The sequence below is a fragment of the Stomoxys calcitrans genome, chromosome 2 (assembly GCF_963082655.1).
Source record: "Stomoxys calcitrans chromosome 2, idStoCalc2.1, whole genome shotgun sequence".
Classification (NCBI taxonomy): Eukaryota; Metazoa; Arthropoda; class Insecta; order Diptera; family Muscidae; genus Stomoxys; species Stomoxys calcitrans.
In genome coordinates this window covers 6,808,637-6,830,226 of record NC_081553.1, presented here as the reverse complement: position 1 = coordinate 6,830,226, position 21,590 = coordinate 6,808,637, and the positions used below count along the sequence as shown (strand labels likewise).

General features: G+C 34.9%; 1 protein-coding gene across 1 annotated transcript; it reads right to left on the bottom strand.

Annotated features, from left to right (window-relative positions):
- Positions 1-1,065: 1,065 nt before the first annotated feature.
- Positions 1,066-17,467, bottom strand: LOC106083344 (GILT-like protein 1). Its single transcript, XM_013246286.2, has 4 exons — positions 17,242-17,467; positions 1,937-2,071; positions 1,487-1,846; positions 1,066-1,420 (listed from the first exon to the last, which is right to left on the bottom strand). The coding sequence occupies exons 1-4, from the start codon at positions 17,299-17,301 to the stop codon at positions 1,241-1,243; spliced, it is 735 nt and encodes a 244-aa protein (XP_013101740.2). The 5' UTR covers positions 17,302-17,467; the 3' UTR covers positions 1,066-1,240.
- Positions 17,468-21,590: the final 4,123 nt, after the last annotated feature.

Genomic DNA, 21,590 nt, shown 5'->3' with positions numbered 1-21,590 from the left:
GCCTACTGCCCCAAGTATTTGAACACCATGCAGGCCGGAGTTCAGAGTTCCAACCTGTGCGGAGGCGGGCTAAAACAATTCAGCCGAGAGGCCAATAACTATAATATTATTTATTCTTTGCGGAATAGCAAACCAAACTGAGCATAAAACTAGACTAACACTGAAAAATGGAAAAAAAACTTACTTTTTAAATTCAACCAGTAAGGAAAGGCAAAAGTCGGTCCGAGCCGACTGTATAGTACCCTATACCTACCCTACAATTATTAACTCGGGCAGTATATAAATACATATGTGTATGAGAACTATATCTATATCTGAACCGACTTTCATACAGATCGTTTGAAAATTGTTGTTACTACGGCCATATATACGTGCAAATACGGCGATAAATATGTGTGAGTGCTATATCCAAATTTGAACCGATTTTGATGAATCAGTAACAAAACAATCTGTGCAAATTTTGTGCAGATCGGTTACAAATTGCGTTCATTAGAGCCTTATAAGTGTAAATCGGGCGAAACATATATTTGTGAGCTATATCCAAATCTAAACCGATTTTGATGAAATCTTGCACATACGTTAAGATCCGTAGCAAAACAATCTGTGCCAATTTTTGTGCAGCTATATCCAAATCTGAACCGATTTCGTTGAAATCTTGCACATACGTTAAGATCCATAACAAAACAATTCGTGCCAAATTTTGTGCAGATCGGTTGAAAATTATAGCTACTACCGCCATTTAAGTGCATATCGGGCGATACATATATATGGGAGCTATATCTTAATTTGAACCGATTTTTACCAAAATCAATCCTTAGGCCAAAAAAGTGATGTGTTCAAAATTTCGTGATGATTGGACAACAAATACGACCTGCACTTTGATTACAAGAATACATGGACTCACATTGCTAAATCGAATCAGAATCAGTGATTCTGAGTCGATCGGTACACTTATCAATGGGTCTAGATCTTCTCCTTCTTAACGTTACAAGCAAATGCACAAACTTATAATACCCTGTACCACAGTGATGGTGTAGGGTATAAAAAGAAATAAGAAATTTAATATAGTTTTTCTACAGAACATCTGTGGGCAAAAATAAATAGCCTTTAATCTTGCTGTAATTATAGAAAATACAAAATAATTATATTTAAAAATATATATAAAAACGGTAGCTAACCAATGGGACGGATTAAATCATTTGGATTTAAAGCTAAAATGTTGGTCATGTAGAGATACATTTTAAAAGAAAAGCTTGGTCAAAGCATAAGCCAAGAGAGCCATGAAAGGTGTAGAAACTGCAGTCATGCTAACAGCTGAGTTACGGCTAGCACAAATCTTGGGCATAGGTTGAGACACATACGAGCACAGAACGCCAACGAGATCATTTTGAGCCTTATCGTTGACCTTGCTATCGAATTGCTGGAAAAATAAATTGAAAGAAATTTATTTGAATTCAAATGCCGTTGAAATGATTGCATATCTTACATTCTTAAATACAATAGTGGGTACATTCTTCAATGGGTTCATGAATTTCATGGTGGTCTCTCCATGCTTCTGCAACAAATGACTGCCCTCGGTGCTGTTGGCGCATGTTTGGATGTTCTCCCAGGTGTTGATTTGATTATCGCGGGCACACTTGGCTCCAGGATACACATTATCGGGGAAGTTTTTGCCGATTTTCATCATGCAGTTGATGAAATCCAATGTAAGCGACTCGCGGGTGAATTCCACTTGATAGGAGTTTGCCTGAATGTGTTCAATTGCACAGGCATGCACTTTGTTGCCATAGCATTCGTTGGGTCCATGATGGCATGTGAAGAAGACGTCGGAACCTTGTGTGGAAAACTAAAGGATAACGAACCAAAACACATAAACAATGGTTGGCCCAATTATTCCCAATATGCTGCATTGCTGCATTCATCTGCTAATACATACCGATGATTTGCCAAATGGCACCCAGGTGATGTCAACATGCTCTCTAAATTCTCCCTTCACAGCCGGAAAGATTTGCTCGGTTATAAGTTTAGCGCTATCTGGACACAACGACTCATAATATACAGTGATGGGCACCTGACAAGAGGAACAAAAACAGGAATATTGATAAACAATGTTGTAGTAATGATGCAGGACGCAATTCAATTATGGACCCTAATGGCTGGCATGCTCAAACGGATGCATTGTTTTGTTTGTTTTAGTTAAAGGTTTTTTTGTTGTTTAAAAGTCCTCGCAGTTTGATATTTCCGTTTCCTTGTTTATTGTCTCTGTTAAGTTGCATTTTTTGCTACGAACGATACTACAGCTCATACTAAGACGGATGGTGGGTGTATATGTGTTAGCTATACGCAATTGCGAACTGGTGTGTGGAAAGCTTATTAATAATAGATTGGCTCTAGGGCAATGAAAATGGTGGGTGCTTTTTGAAATCTGCCTAGTTTAAGATTAAAAAAATGTGTCTATACATTTATTTCACCCAGAGAAATTTGCCTGCTGTTAGCAGCATAATACACTGTCTGCCGATATTAAATGGAATACTGTTAAATTTGGAATGAATCCATACAACATTCGTGAACTTCCAAACAATAATTGAAACATTTGCTATGTACTAATAAAAAATTTTGCCAATTTTTGGCGTTATTTTTTTGTTTAAAAGCATAAATATAGCAGTAGTAGTAGCAAATTGAAAATAATTTTACGTTCTATGCTTGTAAAATTAAAAAGTAAGATGGAATATAGAAATGTTTAAACTAAAGGGTGATTTTTTTGAGGTTAGGATTTTCATGCATTAGTATTTGACAGATCACGTGGGATTTCAGACATGGTGTCAAAGAGAAAGATGCTCAGTATGCTTTGACATTTCATCATGAATAGACTTACTAACGAGCAACGCTTGCAAATCATTGAATTTTATTACCAAAATCAGTGTTCGGTTCGAAATGTGTTCAAATTTTGACAAATTTTGTTCAGCGATGAGGCTCATTTCTGGTTGAATGGCTACGTAAATAAGCAAAATTGCCGCATTTGGAGTGAAGAGCAACCAGAAGCCGTTCAAGAACTGCCCATGCATCCCGAAAAATGCACTGTTTGGTGTGGTTTGTACGCTGGTGGAATCATTGGACCGTATTTTTTCAAAGATGCTGTTGGACGCAACGTTACGGTGAATGAACACATTTATGAGAATTTTTGAGTTTTTTTCAACTTTTTACAGTTAACTTAAAAAAATTTAAATATTTTCGTAATTAGGGATATAAAAATCCCCACTCATAAATATAATTGTGAAATTCCGCCATTTAATTGAAAGAAAATATCTGATTACTATCATGCTTCTCCTTTAACTTAGATGCCACTCACAAAAGCCATGTTGAAATTACAGTTTCAGCAAAAACCTTTTCGTATAGTCCGCATCAAACTGGTAAGATCCAATCCAAAAGAAAATAAACAAGTAAGAGCGTGCAAAGTTCGACCAGGCCAAATCTTATATACCCTCCACCATGGATCGCATTTGCCGAGTTCTTTGCGCGGTATCCCTTTTTAGGCAAACAAAGAATATTGAATAAGAACTGTTATGCTATTGGAGCTATATCAAGTTATAGTCCGATTTGGACCATAAATGAATGCTGAACATTGTAGAAGTCATTGTGTAATACTTCAGTTCATTCGAATAAGAATTGCGCCATGTAGGGGCTCAAGAAGCAAAATCGGGAGATAGGTTTATATGGGAGCTGTATCAAGCTATTGATCGATTCAGACCATATTAGACATGTTGAAGGTCGCTGTACAAAATTTCCGCCAAATCGGATGAAAATTGCGCCCTCTAGAGGCTCAATAAGTCAAGTCATAACAAAACACCTAATGCAAAATTTCAGCCAAATCGGATAAGAATTTCTCGATCTATTGACCCACGAAGTTAAGATCCCAGATCGGTTTATATGACAGCTATACCAGATTAGGAACCGATTGAAATCATACTTAGCACAGTTTTTGGAAGTGATACCAAAACACTATGTGCAAAATTTCAATCAAATCGGACGAGAATTGCGTCCTCTAGAGGCTCAAGAAGTCAAGATCCCAGATTGGTTTATATGGCAGCTTTATTAAAACATGGTGGAGGGTATAAAAATCCAAGAATTGATTCCTAAATTCAATTCTAATTCCTTTGTGTTGTATTTTCTTGCTTTTCGTTTTGATATGTTTGAATTAGAAACCAATTAGATTGTGAATTCTTTTAATTTGTTTCGGCCCAAGAAAGGTTTTGTTTCATGCAGATATTTTGTGCTCCAACTATCTCCTAGGCTACCCTCCCATTCAGCTATTTGCCTTGGACATTTATCATTTGAAAATAGCAGAAACAATTTTATGTTTTAGCAAAAAATTACTGCAATTCCATTTTCAGCAGATTCTGCTGTTACATCAAACTTATTGGTTGTTTTTACTAAAAATTTTTTATACCCACCACCGAAGGATGAGGGTATATTCATTTTGTCATTCCGTTTGCAACACATCGAAATATCCATTTCCGACCCTATAAAGTAGATATATTCTTGATCGTCGCAAAAATCTAAAACGATGTAGCCATGTCTGTCTGTTTAAATCGCCCTACAGTCTTTAAAAATAGAGATATTAAGCTGAAACTTTGCACAGATTTTTTTGTCCATAAGCAGGTTAAGTTTGAAGATGGGCTATATCTTAATATAGTCCCCATATAGGCCGATCCGTCTATTTAGGGTCTTAGGCGCATAAAAGCCACATTTATTATCCGATTTTGCTGAAATGTAGGACAGTGAGTTGTCTTAGACCCTTCAACATCCTTCTTCAATTTGGCCCAGATCGGTCCAGATTTGGCGCATTTATTGTTGAATTTTGCCGAAATTTGGGACAGTGAGTTGTGTTAGGCCCTTCAATAATTTCTTTAATTTGGCTCTGATCGGTTCAGATTTGGATATAGCTTCCATAAAGACCGATCTCTCGATATAAAGTTTTTGGCCCATAAAAGGCGCATTTATTGTCCGTTTCCGCGGAAATTCGGGACATTGAGTTGCGTTCGACAATTTTCTTCAATTTGGCCGAGATCGGTTCAGATATGAATATAGCTGCCATATAGACCGATCTCTCGATTTAAAGTCTGGGCCCCATAAAAGGAACATTTATAATCCAATTTCGCTGAAATTTTACACAGTGACTTAAGTTAGGATTTTCGACTTCCGTGTCGTATATGCTTCAGATCGGTCTATATCTGGATATGGCTTAAAAAAAAAAACAATATTTTATTCTACAAAATTGAAGAATGACTTGTACTTATTAGACCTTTCTTAGAACTTGGTCCACATCGGACCATATTTCGATAAAGCTGCTATGGGGGCATACATTATGCATTTTTCACTGGATTATGACAAATGTGGTTTACATATATACCCGAGGTGGTGGGATCCAAAGATCGGCCTGGCCGAACTTAATGCCTTTTTACTTGTTTTTTTTTTACTCTTATCTACAAATCTATGAATTGGGCAATGTATATACGGTGGGTATGTAAGACTAGGTAAAAAATGTTTGATTTCTTTGCTTATAATGTATGTTTATGCTACGTATATATAAATTATAAGCAATTTCCCCAAAATATTAAGTTAAAGCTTAGTGACAGACTGACTTAGACAAGGTTTGTCTATTGTAATACGGCACACGTTCTCCGTGCTCACACCATTTCAGCTACCGTGAGACTTTACTTGTGTATAAAGAGGTATAAAACCTGGGTGTATCTTCGTAAATATCGTTTCATGAATTATACTTGATACAATTCGGGTATTACCTATTACAATATATTTGACAGCTTAAAATGAATCCAAATCGATTTACTAAATTAATCGGCACAAACTATGTTACATCGACTCAGATCTTTATCCGATTTCACTGAAATTGGCACTGTAACTTTATATCCGTGCTAAGTATAATCCATATCGGTACATACATTTTGATACCCTCCACCATAGGAATATTGGCAAGGTTTAGGGTTTATAATGTTGAATGATAAAAACATTTGGTACACAAAATCTGTTTTGTTTGCATTTAATTGCCGCTAATTTTTTTATTTCACAAATCCTATATATTCCCATATATGCATGTGTCAATCATAATTGCATCTATCAAATGTAGACCGCTGCTAATAAATATGTTTTTCAACCTCTAGAGAGAGGTCTCGGTGGCACACATGCTACAACATCTCTTCGCTTTATCCATAGATTCAATCAACACTCAAATTGCCCAACGTCATAGTGGTGAGTGTTTGTGTGCGTGCACTGAACAAATGTCGGCATAGGCATTCTTCAATTTTAGAAATTTAAATATCTACAGAAATTTCAATTAGTTTCGTAATGTTAATTGATGTTTCAACCGGATCAACAAAACTGTTGAAAACAAATTAACCCAGTGCTACTTTCATTTTAATTTCCTCAGAGAGATTGTCATGACATCAGCTTTAAAATGTTAGATATACATGTAAGGGATGCCCATTATGCATATCGGTGTTACGATGACGGACTGTGGCTTAAGAATAGCTGATTTCTATTTTACAACTTATAAGTATATAATAGTACTCATTGAAAGGTTAGGTTAGGTTGGAGGAGGATGATGCCTAGACCTTAGTCGTCTAGACATCATCGTTGGTCAGATTAAGGGCAATTGTGATTCCTCATCTTCCCTTCACTCCTTCCGATGAATTTGCTTCACAAAGCTAACCGTCCGTTAACGTACTTTCTGGTGTAATCCGGATAAAAAGGCAAACGCTTTGATCCTGCACGGAATTACGCCTATAAGTTCTTCTAGTGCCTGGAAGACAAAAGAACGCAGTATCCAGTTTCTACTTTGACATAAAGAAGGACATTGCCAAAGATAGTCACAACTGTCCTTCGAGGCGTCGATCTCATGACACCACTGTTTCTGGGCAGATCCCAGAAACAGTTTACCAATCACCAAATTTTCAAATATTGAATTTATAAATTGAATTTTATAAACCTATAAAAAATTGACTTTGGAGATATTTATTATAGAAATCATATCCAAATTCTACCTTGCCTTAGGTCCCATAGTAACATTCTAAAAAATTCAAATGTTTATGCGTTCATATACAGGGCCTTTCAATAAGAGCGTTACAAAGTTTTTATACCCTCCACCATAGGATGGGGGAATACTAATTTCGTCATTCTGTTTGTAACACTTCGAAATATGCATCTGAGAACCCATAAAGTATATATATTCTTGATCGTCATGTCATTTTACGTCGATCTAGCCGTGTCCGTCTGTCTGTCCATCTGAAGGAAGAAAGCAAGCCGGTTGAAATTTTGCACAAATGCTTTTTATTAGTGTAGGTCGGTTAGGATTGCAAATGGGCCAAATCGGTCAATGTTTTGATATAGCTGCCATATAAACCGATCTTGGGTCTTGAATTCTTGAGCTTCTAGATTTCGTAATTCTGAATTGACTGAGGTTTTTTGTTATGACTTCCAATAACTGTGTTAAGTATGGCGCAAATAGGTACATAACCTGATATAGCTGCCATATAAACCGATCTGGGATTTTGACTTCTTGAGCCTCTAGAGGGCGCAATTCTCATTCGATTAGGAAGAAATTTTGTACAACGGCTTCTCTCATGGCCTTCAACATACATGTCTAATCTGGTCTGAATCGATCGATAGGTTGATACAGCTCCCATATAAACATATCTCCCGATTTTGCTTCTTGAGCCCCTACAAGGCCCAATTCTTAATCGAATGAACTGAAATATTACACAATGGCTTCTACAATGTTCAGCATTCATTTATGGTCCAAATCGGACTATAACTTGATATAGCTCCAATTGCACAACAGTTCTTATTCAATATTCTTTGTTTGCCTAAAAAGAGATACCGCGCATAGAATTCGACAAATGCGACCCATGGTGGAGAGTATATAAGATTCGGCCCGGCCGAACTTAGCACGCTCTTACTTGTTTTAAATAAAACAAAAACGGTTGTGTATATCAACAAAATTATTTTTGTGTGAAAGTACGTTCGATGTAATAATGTATGGAACTCGCTTTCTTTTGATGACTCTGAACCTAATTTTCGACGGGTATCAAGCGTAAATCGGCCGATACTGCTGCAATTTCACTTTCGATTTTCATACGAATGTTGGCAATGACGTTACGAATGTTATTCTGGAGGTGTGCTGTGGTCCGCGGTCAATCGACATAAAGCTAATAAAAAGAAATAGTACGGACTCAAATCTGGAGAGCATGCCGCCCATTGGAGATTGCCTCTGAGAGACATGAGGCGGTTGGGGAAATGTTTTCGCAAAAAATTCATTGAGTCTCGTGCTGTGGTTCCGTACGTTTCTACGTTCATTTCTTTGAGGCTTGGAAGAAAAAATTCCTTAATCAAATTGGTGTAACGAGCTGCATTCACGATAACTGCCCCTTCGTTTTGTTCAAAAAAAAGGACCTATTATTCCTATTACCGACATTGCACACCAGAGAGTAACTCGTTTACAATGAAGTGCCTTCTGATGAAGTTCACGCGGACTTACACCACTCTAATGATGTTTTGCTTGTTGATGCAGCCGTAAATGAGAAAGTGAGCCTCGTCACTGCAGAAGACACATTGCGTAGCAAGAAGTGAGTAATCGCTAAAAAAAGCCCTCAATGGCGAAGGGCCGGTGCTACTTAGACCAGAGAATGATGACAATTGGAGAGAGAAACAAACTTAGGAACTTCCCCTTCAGATATGCCAGCTTTCGACCCCTACCCGCCTAACTCACCGCTCGAGATATACGTAATTTTCTCTGGCACACCCTGTAGATCATTACAGATCTCTTCTTGATCTTCAAAGGGCTTTAAAAACCCCAAAATCTGTAAGTCATGAAATAATGTATAGCTTGCGAAAGGGTAAGGTTTAAAGAATTTTGATTATTTAAAAAAAATTATCGGCATAAAAGCCCTGGCCGCATAACCGACACTTAATTTCATATGAAAGATGGTGTAATTTGTGATGCATGCTCAATTGGATTTGGGTGTATAATTTTAGTAAAATTTTCCCAACACTTAGTAATTTGATATGAGCACGATATTGCGAAAAATATTTAAAATTACTGAGCTCTATTAAAACTCCGTTACCATAACGGGATAAATTGTTTATTTGCCAAAAAGAAGAACGAAATTGGAGTGTCATTTACCCCAAAAAAATTATGTTACTTTCCGTATATGTAGTGAATGAGTTCGTATTTCTTCTAATTAAACACATTACAAAATAACAAATTACTTTTGCTGTTAACGTCGACATTTCCCAATTACAAACAATTTGCATTTCTCACACTAAGCACTATTATTAACCATGTTTTTGGATTCTATCAAATATAAACGATTATCTAATAACAATAAACTATAATTGGTGTATTGTATTATTCGTAGTTTGTGAAATCATGACACAGTAAAATGAAAAAAAAAACTTATAATAAAAAGTTCGTCACATATCAGTGCAATAATAATTCTCTTCCAATGATGATTTTGCTTGAATAGAATGAATGAATATATCTTTTTTTAAACAAGGTAAAATACAGGCTTAGACAAATGAATTGCTATGCTATGTAAACAGCTGAGTACATTTTTTTCTCGCCAACTGCTCTATCTGTCAACGAGTTTTGGTTGTGTGTGTGTGTATTATAGTTAAGAACCATACACACACACAAACAGCAAAAAATGGCGCGAACTTGTTACATACACAAAATCAGAGTTGCACTAATCGCTGATTTTGACAGATAGTGCATTCAATATTTTGTTGTTGGGCAACTGCCACTACCTGTAAATGAATATATCGTGATATGTATGTCAAATTCATGGCGATAGCAATTTCGCACTTAAGTCTTGTACTGACTTCGAGTTTTCGGAATGTGTTCGAAGAAAATGCGAACACATTCCGTAGAAGTGGGTCTGAGTAAAATAGTAGTGACTCCAATGCTGTTGTCTTTGTTGTGTGTTGATGGTTGATTTTTGTTTGTGTTGTGGTTTTCGCAGAAATTTAGTAATTTAGTTCACTGCGCTGAGCAATTTTGATTTTTTCACGAATTCTGGTATTCCTGGCGGCTTTATTGACTTTGCGACCTATTGGTAAGAACTCATGATGCACGACGCCCCTGCAAGTCAAGAAAATTGTGAGCAAGACCTTGAAATTCGAACGAACCAGGTGCGTTGCTTCGGTCTTGGCTTCGACGTTGCTTTCGGTCTTGGCTTCGACGCCATTCAATCTTCGGACGATTGAGCTTTGGCTTCGACATCATAATCGTAAACCAAAAATTTGTTGTTGTAGCCCCATAACAATGATTCGTAAGCAGTAATGGCCCTCTAGAGCAGATCTGGGTCGTCGTGATAGTACGATCTAATCGATGGGTTTCGTTCCTCAGCAATTTCTCTAATTCACGATTGGCCAAAACTATTTTCTGAACTTTATTAATGTCTTTGCCCATTGTTGACGTTCTCGGGCGACTCGTTCACTCTTCGTCGTTCAAATTTTGTGTTCTAGAAAGCTTCACCATATGCCACAGTCAACATTCGGAATGCGTCAAAGCACTTAATTTTGTATTTTACACAAAATTGTATGTAGATTCTTCTATCCATTTTTTGAAGTAAATAAAAAAGGAAGATAAACCTAAAAGGCGTGCTGCAAACATTTAACAGCAACATAACATTCGACAAGTAAAAAGGCGTTAAGTTCGTCCGGGCCGAACTTTGGATACCCACCCCCTCAGGTATATATGTAAACCACCTATAGCAGTTATATTGAAATATGGTCCGATTTGGACCAAATTGGCCACGAACATTAAGTGGTCCAATAGCTACAAGTCATTGTTCAATTTTGTAGAACAAATATTGGTTTTTTGGTAGCCATATCCACCGTAGCTTAGAGGTTAGCATGTCCGCTTATAACGCTGAACTGGTCGGTTCGAATCCTGTCGAGACCATCAAAAAAAATTTTCAGCGCTGGTTTTCCCCTCCTAATGCTGGCAACATTTGTGAGGTACTATGCCATGTAAAACTTTTCTCCAAAGAGGTGTTGCACTGCGGCACGCCGTTCGGACTCGGCTATAAAAAGGAGGCCCCTTATCATTGACCTTAAATTTTAATCGGACTGCTCTCATTGATATGTGAGAAGTTTGCCCCTGTTCCGTAGTGGAATGTTCATGGGCAAAATTTGCAATTTGGTAGCCATATCCAAATATAGATCTGAACCATATACGATACGGACGTCGAAAAGCCTAAAATAAGTCACTGTGTCAAATTTGGCCTTTTATGGGGCCAAGACTTTAAATCGATAGCACTATCCAAATCTAAACCGATCTGGGCCAAATCGCAGAGGAATGTCGAAGGGCCTTACACAACTCACTGTCCAAAATTTCAGTGAAATCGGACAATAAATGCCCATTTTATGGGCCCAAAACCTTAAATCGAAAGATCGGTCTATATGGCAACTACATCCAAATCTGGACCGATCTGAGCCAAATTAAAGAGGAATGTTGAAGGGTCTAACACAACTTACTGTCCCAAATTTCAACTATTTTGAAATATGGTTCGATTTGGACCAAATTCAGCACGAACAATGAGTTGTCTAATAAGAATAAGTCATTGTTCAATTTTGTATAATAAATATTGGTTTTTGGTAGCCATATCCATACGATACGGACGTCGAAAAGCCTAACATAAGTCACTGTGTCAAATTTCAGCGAAATCGGACAATAAATGCGCCATTAATGGGCCCAAACCCTTAAATCGAGAGTTCGGTCCAAATGACAGCAATATCCAAATCTGAACCGATCTAGGCCAAATTGCAGAAAGATTTCGACGGGCCTAACACAACTCATTATTCCAAATTTTGGCAAAATCGGTCAATAAATGCGCCTTGTATGGGCCCAATACCTGAAATCGAGAGATCGGGCCAAATGGCAGATATATCCAAATCTGGACCGAAGAAAGATATCGACTGGCTTAACACAACTTCCTCTACCAAATTTCAGCAAAATCGGATAATTAGTGTGGCTTTTATGGGCCTAAGACCCTAAATCGGCGGATCGGTCTATATGGGGGCTACATCAAAATAAAGTCCGATATAGCCCATCTTCGAACTTAACCTTATGGTCAAAAAAAATCTGTGCAAAGTTTCAGCTCAATATCTCTATTTTTAAAGACTGTAGCTTGATTACAACAGATCACGAATATATATATATATATATATATATATATATATATACTTTATAGGGTCGGAAATGGATATTTCGATGTGTTGCAAACGGAATGACAAAATGAATATACCCCCATCCTTCGGTGGTGGGTATAAAAATCGTCGAAATCATGTCAAATCGTTGCATCTGTCAGCCCTGCCTATATTTATAAAAACAGAAGTCTTGAATTAATAAGGCTTACGTCTGCAAAAATAAAAAGTAAATAAAATAAAAATAATATTTCGAAATAGAGATAATTATTAGCCTTGTGTCAAAAAATGTCTCATACTTGTTTATAATATAATTGTTTTGTTCGAAATTACAATAAATTGATATATGCAGACTGTACGATGTTTAAATTGGACATTTTGAACTATGGCTCATTGTGGGTACTTGTAATTACTATGCGTGTGTCGTTGCCCTACTGTTCCTACCTAATTAACATTTCTTAAAACATTTGTGTTTACTGGGAAACTAATGTCACCCATACATATGCACATTGTAAGCACAACGATGATAATCAGTAGAAGACCGCAAAAACCTAATTGAATTTTAAATTGTGAATTTGAAACTCGATAACTTGTTTGTATCGCAGGCAAGAAAAATAAGTTAAAAGAGTTTATTTTTTATTTTTGTACATACGTTTGAGGGGACAATGGAAGAATAACAAATAAAGACAATAAATTATTACATGTAGATAAACAGAAATAAATGAATGTTTTCTACCTGCGTCTGTTTTCTTGGATATTTCGTTTGTAGTGGTTATTCGTCATACTTTCTGAAACCAAAAGTTGTTATTGAGCAAAAGCGCCTTGTTCAGAATTTGTTTACCCTTTGCCCTGTCTTCAGTTCCTATTTCTCTTTCGCTGAAAAATTATATATGAGCGAGTATCTACTTTTGATCATTTAATCAATACTTTTTTATTTTATTTTGTTTCTCATACTGCACGAAACTGGCTGTGGGTGAGTGCTTCTATGTCATTAAAGTCATTTTAATTAGCAAAACCAAAACGAAAAACACCAAAAACCCCCATATACTAAACAGGTATAAAGTACATTGTTTTTTAATTGATCTTTGCTTGAGATCATTGCATTAAATTTAACATTTTTGAGGGAGAATAGCATATACTTGAAATAAACTTTATATTGAACTCACGGTTCAAACTAAAACCCTATTTCTATTCTCGAACGAAACTTGAACCTCGTTTACACTGCTCTTTAAATTCGGATTTCATGGTTCGATCATCTGTTTTCCCTTTAAAAAATCAGCTGACGAGAGCCTTAAATCCGGATTTTATGAGCAGTGTAACCGAGGTTTTAGTTCCCCTTACAAAGCAAGTGAAATCGCCCGCTTAAAGACTAAAATGGGCTGCAAAACTTAGCAATTTAAAAAAAAAAACACACATTTAAATTTACATTTTATTTGAAACTTATATCACCGATTTGACAAGTTTTAAGTGATTTCATTTTCATTTCTATCCACGTTATCAGCTAAATGCGAATAAGTTAGCATGTAGCGCAGAAGTTAGCATGTAGCGCAGAAGTTAGCATGTCCGCCTATGACGCTGAACGCCTGAGTTCGAACCATTGCGAGAACATAAAAAAAATATTCAGCGGTGGCTATCCCTCCTAATGCTGGCGACATTTGTGAAGTACTTTGTCATGTTCCTACCAAAAATGGTAGATTTTTAACCTCTTTGTAGGTTGGTAGGCTGACCTCAAATTTTGGTAGGTTTTTCCAACCCGAAATACGTCGTCGTTGGAGAGAACTCAATATTACATTATTCCCTATCGTTTCTGTGTATTCGTTACTAGTGCAGAATAAATCAATTGATGTCGAGGGATCAAATACTGTTACAAGTTAAAATTTCAGGAAAAAAATTCACAAGTTCTGATATTGACTGTAACTGGCGCGAGTGTTAAGGAATCTCTTCCAAATTTTGTAATTTCTGGTTAAGAAATCCGGTTTTTGTGCGTTCAATGCCTTCAATCGGATAAAAGGACTATATGGTAGCAGACAAAATATGGTCAGATCTGGACCATACTCAGATGTTGAGGGACCAATGACTGTAATGTCGAAAATGGGAAGTTAAACCGAATTTCTGGGCTCAAACCCTTAAATTCAGAGATCGCTTTATCCAAGCTCGGCACGGAGGTTTATTGAAATCGGGCAGAAATAAAATTTTTGTGAACTCAAAATTTCAAACCTATGCATTGTAGGGTTGAAAATGTATAATTTGATGTGTTTTAAATGAAATGTCGAAATGGCCACCCCTTAGTGGGCATAAAAACATATACCGAATTTTTGGCTTCAAGAACGTTTTGTAGGTTTTGGTTGGGTTTGGTAGAATTGGTCCGCATTTATTTTCGCATATGAATTTCTATCTCCTATTTGTCAAAATCAATGATTAGTGCATCTCTGAATTTGTGTATGTTACTAGTGCGCGCCATTTTTCGTTGTTTGTGTGTGTGACATGGTTCTTAACTATAATACACACACACAACCAAAACTCGTTGACAGATAGAGGACTTCGCGAGAAAAAAATGTATTCTGCTGTTTACAGTACACTACCTTGTAATTATGTCATGTGTCTATACAGACAAGCCCGCTTCAATTGACGCATTGGAAGACAACATTGAAGCATTTATGCGTGAGGTACCGGCCGAAATGTTGGAAAGAGTATGCCAAAATTGGACTTAGCGTATGGGCTATTTGAGCACATTTGCATGAAATAATTTTCAAACATTTATTTTACGTGTTATTTTTTTTTTTTTTGAAAAACTTTCTATATCTCTTAAAAAATTAACTTTATATAAATCTACCTCCCAATTGAACTTCTTGGCCTCCATAAATGGCTTATTTTTGAACCGATTTCCCTGAAATTTGGATAATTTGGGTAGTATTAACCTTTCTACATCCTTTCCTAATACGGGCCAAACAGAAATATATCTATGGCTGTGGGTATTTAGTTTTGGGCTCGGGCAAGCTTACGCTTTTTTTTTTGTTTATCCTTGTTTTTTTTTTGTTAAGTATCTGGGTTAATAAGATAAAACCTGTGTTTTAAAATAAGTGCATCAGTTTTTTTTAACAATTTTTATTTTCTATACCGAAATACTATATGCCGACTTTAGGAACATGTCATGCAGAACATTGGAGAATGGTGCCGACTACAGGTGAAAAATCGCTTTTTTAACAAATTGAAAATTTCATAAATAAAAGGAATGCAAACTTTTAGTTAATAGATGTAAAACAACATTAAATTTCGAATTGTAAAAACCAAATTTTAATTGAATTGAAAATTTGTACCCGGAAGGAGGATGTATTGAAAAAGGCAAAATCCTTAAACTACCGACCACTGGCCCACTTCCCTAATATATTTATAGTGGAGAGAGTCGATGTTCCCCCTCTCCATACTTTCTTTTTGCAGACGATATGTATCTTCTTTTTAGTGTGGATCGTGGTTTTCATTCATTCATTCTCGTGTTTATAGTATTTTGCATCGGCTGTATTCGGCTGGTATTTATTTCCCTTCGTGGGTGAAAATCAGACTTGCTCATGCTCTGTTAATGTCTCAACTTTTATATGGCTTGGAGATAACGTCAGGAACGTTTGACTATTATCTTCTAAAACTGAAACGGGTGATGAATGCAGTAGCTAGGTTTGTATAAAATGTACATGTTCGTGACCACATTTCTGGGTATGTCAAAACCTTTTTGGGAACTTCTTTTGACCGTTTTATTGATCTACGAAATATTTCAATCTTTTACAAAGTTATAAAAAATGGAACACGGGTAACACTCCGTAGATACTTACATTTTTCTCGCTCGACGAGGAGTACTCAGATAAACTTGAACTATACATTTAGGTCTGTTTTCGAAATATCATTCTGTATTCGTGTTACCAGGTGTGGGAATGTATTGTCCACCGAGTTAAGAATCTTTTCACACTCGAATAATGTTTTTCGCTTAAAACTTATTAAGTTCTATTCTACACATCAAACTTAGTATTGTTGCTTGAATCTTTTTGTATTGCTAACATGGGACTTGTTCAAAAATCCAACAGTTTAAATTTTTGCATAATCTTGTTATGGCTAGGGAGTCAATTTAAATGAATTAGGCTAAGAATCTTTTTTTTCGTTAGTTTCTGTTGATGTCATTTATTAAAAGGAAAATACTAATATAAATTGAAAATGTTTTTGAAAGCACTTAAATATTCATGACATTGTCAAACTGTTTTTGTTTTAAAGTGGTATTTAAAAATCTTCTCTAAATGTGTGCTAAATCTAATTATTGTAATTCGAACTAAATTTATTTCTAAATTTCGTTCACATACCTATAGTAAAAAAATCTTGCAGCCTTCGAAAAAAAAACATAAACGACAACACTGAAAGACGTAATCGTTAGGTGTGTTGTTTTAAAAATAAAATTTCAAAAAACCGGTTATGATTTTTCCCCTCATAAACAAAAGAAAAAAAACGTACAGTTGTTTTCATTAGTTATTGTTGTTATTTCCAAAGAAAATGGCTTTTCTTCATTGATGCACGTCTTGCGACATCAGAAAACAAAGTAAACCAACAAAGTTGGGTCAATGATCGTGTGGATACGACCTGTTGCTATTGAGACCAAGTCAAAATAGGGGAGGGTGTTTGACAACCATACAACATGTTATAATAGAATCAAACACCGGCCAGGTCGACGGTAAATTATCGCCACCCTTTGTTCAACATATTTTAAAGAGGCGACAACAATCGGTTATTTTCCATTCGCTTGTCATGAAATAAGAAAGACACAAATCAAAAAAAAAAAAAAAACACGTTTGAGATTTTTGCCTGATGACTTAATAACAATTTGTTTAAATTTCAAAACGCTTGCTCAGATCAATGGATAGGCTTTGTATTTATATGTGTTAATATCGTACGTGTAAAATTTTTTTCAAATACTAGGTAATTCACTGTAGCGTTTTAAACGAACATCGCTGTTCATCTCTGTTCATAAAAAGAAATACTCACCTTTAGTGCATTGGCCACAGCAATGAAAGCCACAAATAATCCCAATACTTTTTGGCTCATAATGAATGATTCTTGTTGTATCAACTTTTCCTTTTGCGCAATGTAAAGGAGAAATATTTTTGTATAATTTTTTTATTTATTTTATACACCAGAGTGAGTCAACTAGCCAATTGAGATCTACCGAATTGTCTTACCGCTCACTGCGATGTTTGAAACCCAACTGCTGACTTTAAGGCTAACTGTTTAAGCCTTCACTTTATTGTGGCTCAAATACAGAGTTGCCGCTTTCAGTTTTTTTCACAATTTGGTCGGATGGCTTTAACAATTTAAGGATTTGGTAGGATGGACGGCCCATCTCGATTTTGGTAGATTTTTTACGTTTTCCCTAAGTTGTTTCTATTATTAGGATATATACTAGCTTACACAAAAAAATATATAAAACGGTTTCAATCACGAAATTGAAACATTTAGGAAAATTTCAATTAATTTTTTAATTGGTCCAATTAAAAAAATTATTAAAATTTTTCGAAATTTTCAATTCATTTATTAATTAATCTAAATAAAAAAATGGTTGACATTTTTTAAATTTTTTTAATTCCGGTACATAGAATCGGCTGCCATGGAAATGCTATAAATTTGTCGAAATATGGGACGTATGGGTCACAGATATCTCCTTCCGTTTATATCGTATGGGGCGATATATAATACGGTGCTTAAGTAAAATCAATCAAAGGCTACATTCCAGATATTATAAAACAAGGGGTACAGCATCGATCTAATTAATCGTATTTTGCTTGATTAAAAGCTATTAAAGGCTACATTCCAAATGTTATAAAAAAAGAAGAAAATTTCGATGGCTATTCGATTGAAAATCTTTTCTGATTCAAATAAAAAAATTGATTCAAGTAATTATTCAAAAAAAAAAAAAAAATAATATCAATCACAGGTTTTGAAAAAGCTGATTGAAAAAATTTTCAGTTAAAACAATGACATTCTCTAAAAAATAATTGAACATTTTTGAAAATTCCAATTCATATTTTAAATGACCAAAAAAAAATTTTTCATTATATTACGGAAGTTTTCAATAAAACTTTTAATAAAATCAATTGAAATTGAAGCGTATAGGTCGCACCATCGATTTCTCTACATCTGGTGTTAAGATTCTGAAACACAAATTTAAGATTTATGCTTGGGTCCATTATCACGGTTGTCTGGTGATAATGAACCCATTTTTTTATGCCATTAATTGGCATATTTTGATCAAAATGAAGATTAGAATTGAGTTTTGCTAGTCGAAAAACTGTTTGTGTGAGAGTTTTCTCTTATACATATATAGAAGGTATTTATCAAAATTTCGAGCAGCTAGTCTTTTTTTAAAAATGAAGCCATAAAAGTGCTGTTTAGTCTAAAAAAAATCCGATTCCATTAATAAAGATAAAATTTGCAATCACACTTTATATTTAAAATTTTTTTAAAATTCAATTAGCAAAATTGAGTCAATTAATTTTTAATTGAACATGACCATATGTGAAAAAATTATTGTTTTAATTAATTTTGTAATTGAAAACGTTCTTAATTTCGATTAAATTTTTAATTGAAAAAAAAAAATTTTGTTCTGTGAGGCATATTTTAGATATTTATATCACAAAAATCTTCAAGATTCCTGAAACAGATAACAACGATTCTTCTTTCAAGAAAACAACAGTCAGTAAAATTTCCTTGTATGATCTAGAAATTCCGAATAAAACCCGATTTTAAACACGAAATTAATTGATCCAATTATTTTTTTTATTTGTAACTGCTTCAATCACAAAAATGTTAATATCAATCACAGCTTTTGAAAATTGTGATTGAATTGTGTTGACATTATTTAGGACATTGTTTATTTAGCACAATTTAGGCATTTATTTGAGAGCAATTAAAACTCAAATTTTTTCCAAGCAAATTTATGGAATGAACTAAATTTTACAGATAAAGCAAGAAAAAAATAAATCTTGACAATAGTACATTTATGTTGGAATGTGAAAAAATGCAAATTCCAAAACATCACAACTAGTGTGAACCATGACATAATTAACAGATAGTGTAACGTATACAGCTGTGTACCATTTTTTCTCGCGAAGTGCACTATCTGTCAACGAATTTTGGTTGTGCATTATAATTAAGAACCATACCATACGCAAACAACGAAAAATTGCACGACCTGTCAACATACACAAAATCAGAGTTGAACTAATCACTGATTTTGGCAGAGAGTGCACTCAATATTTTGTTGTTGGGCAACTGCCTCTACCTGTAAATAAATATCTTGGTGTGAACGGTTGAGATGTTTTTCAAAACGACATAAGCAAAACCTGTCTATGTAAGACGTTGCATTATCAATGTTTTGTGTTTAGGGAAAATTTTATCAAAAATGGCTTTTGGAAAAATTAAAAATTTTACCTTATTAGAAAAACTAGGTACAAAAAATTTTGTCTTAGAGAAAATTTTGTTTTACAAAATTTTAAAATTTCGTCGGCTAATTTGGGATTTGGTAAGTTGTTTTTACAAATTTTTGGTCGGATTTTTTCTGTTGTGGCAACACTGTTCAAATATACATCAAAGAGCATAGAAATAACAGTGAAAATTCATTTCCCTCAAAATTTGACAGCAAATGTCAAGCTTATAGATGTCGTTAATTATCTTTATTTTTCCTCAAGCAAGCAGCTCTGCCGAAAAAATTAACAAAATCTAATTTACAGCAAAAATAAAAGAAAGGAAGATATACATTTTGGAAGCTAAGACTGCCGAAACCCTATATACGTGCATTAAGTCATAGTTTCCTTCACGGGAAAGGAAATAATGGATATTTAGAAAATGCAACAGAGTTCTGCTTGCGGCATGTTGTTATTTAACACTTTTTTATCTATATTCACAAGCGCCACCAATCAGTCTATGTGCGAACTTCAAATTCTTTAGCTATTTATGCATCATAGATAAATTAAATATAGATAAAGAGTTTGAAGTTCGCACCTAGCCTGGTTGATGACGCTTGTAAATATAGATAAATGAAAGTTATCTACCAACATGCCCGCAAGCAGAATTTTGTTTGCATTTTCTAAATATCCATTGTTTCCGCACTCTTAGACAAAATGAGAGAGAGAGAGAGGTTTGACGAAATTGTCGATCTTGACATCAGAGATGGAAAAGTCTGCACTTCATTAAACTTTTCAGTACTTTTACAACTACAATGTAAAGAGCCAAAAATTTTACATCAAAAGATCTGAACATTTGAAAATGGCACATACTCAAAATTACACTTGCACCAAACACTGATTTTCATAGATAGTGTCCTCGGTTTATGTTGTTGGCCAACTGCTCCTACCTGTAAATAAATTTATCTTGACACGTACGAAATATTTAATTCTTCCGACTAAAGCGAGCTATTAGAACGTACATGAAGATCCATGTCTATAAAAAAAAGTAAAATACATATGAGAATATATACCGATTAGAACGCGCTTTATTCGTATTTGACGTACATGAGGAAGTTTATGTCAATATAGAAAGCGACAGCATGCAGGTAAGCTTATGTCGTGTAAGGTCGTCTATAAGTAGGAAGCAATATATCTATGGCTTAATATAAAAAGGGTCTATCTCGATTTTTTCCAAAATGGATTTATTTGATTTATTATGGAAGACAAATTTCAAATACACCTTTCTTCAAATTTTCAAGTACATACATTTGCAAATAACGGATTTACAACGATTTCAACAAAGGACTAAGTTAAGTTTTTTCCTTCTCTTGTAGTAAAATCTAGTTAGTTTTTATACATTCTGGAAGACAAATGTCAGATGCACCTTCCCTTAAAATTTCGGGTGCATACAATTACAAATAAAAACAAGTTTCAAACAATTTCAAAAAAAGAGGCCTATGTCAAGTTATATTCGAATTAGGCCCTTTTTTATTAAGCCATCAATATGTAATAGCCAATATTGGCAATTTTCAATATTATTGCGTCTCATAAAAGTGGAATCGAAAAGTGCCCTTTTGGACCAAAATTTACCTTTTCAGTACCATTTCCGTTTGAATTTTCCATCCCTGGTTTACATATAAAAAATGTTTGGGTTGAGGTCTGTCAACTTAAAACTCGTTTTGAGTTGTGAGTAATAGACAAATACAAAGAGGATTGAAATAAAAGAGAAATTTTTGTGCTCTCAAAATATGGCAGCAAATGTCAAGCTTATAGGTACCGGTAATTATTTTAGTTTTCTTCAAAACAAGCAGCTCTGCCGAAAAAATAAAAAAACCAAATTAACAGTAAAAAGAAAAGAAAAAACACAAATATTGGAAGCTAAGACTGCCGAAA

Excerpts from the sequence above, each read along its gene's own strand:
- LOC106083344 (XM_013246286.2), bottom strand. The coding sequence starts at position 17,301 with ATGAGCCAAAAAGTATTGGGATTATTTGTGGCTTTCATTGCTGTGGCC. Across the intron at positions 1,847-1,936 it reads TGCCATTTGGCAAATCATCG|TTTTCCACACAAGGTTCCGA; the intron begins GTATGTATTAGC and ends GTTATCCTTTAG. Across the intron at positions 1,421-1,486 it reads CCACTATTGTATTTAAGAAT|CAATTCGATAGCAAGGTCAA; the intron begins GTAAGATATGCA and ends TTATTTTTCCAG.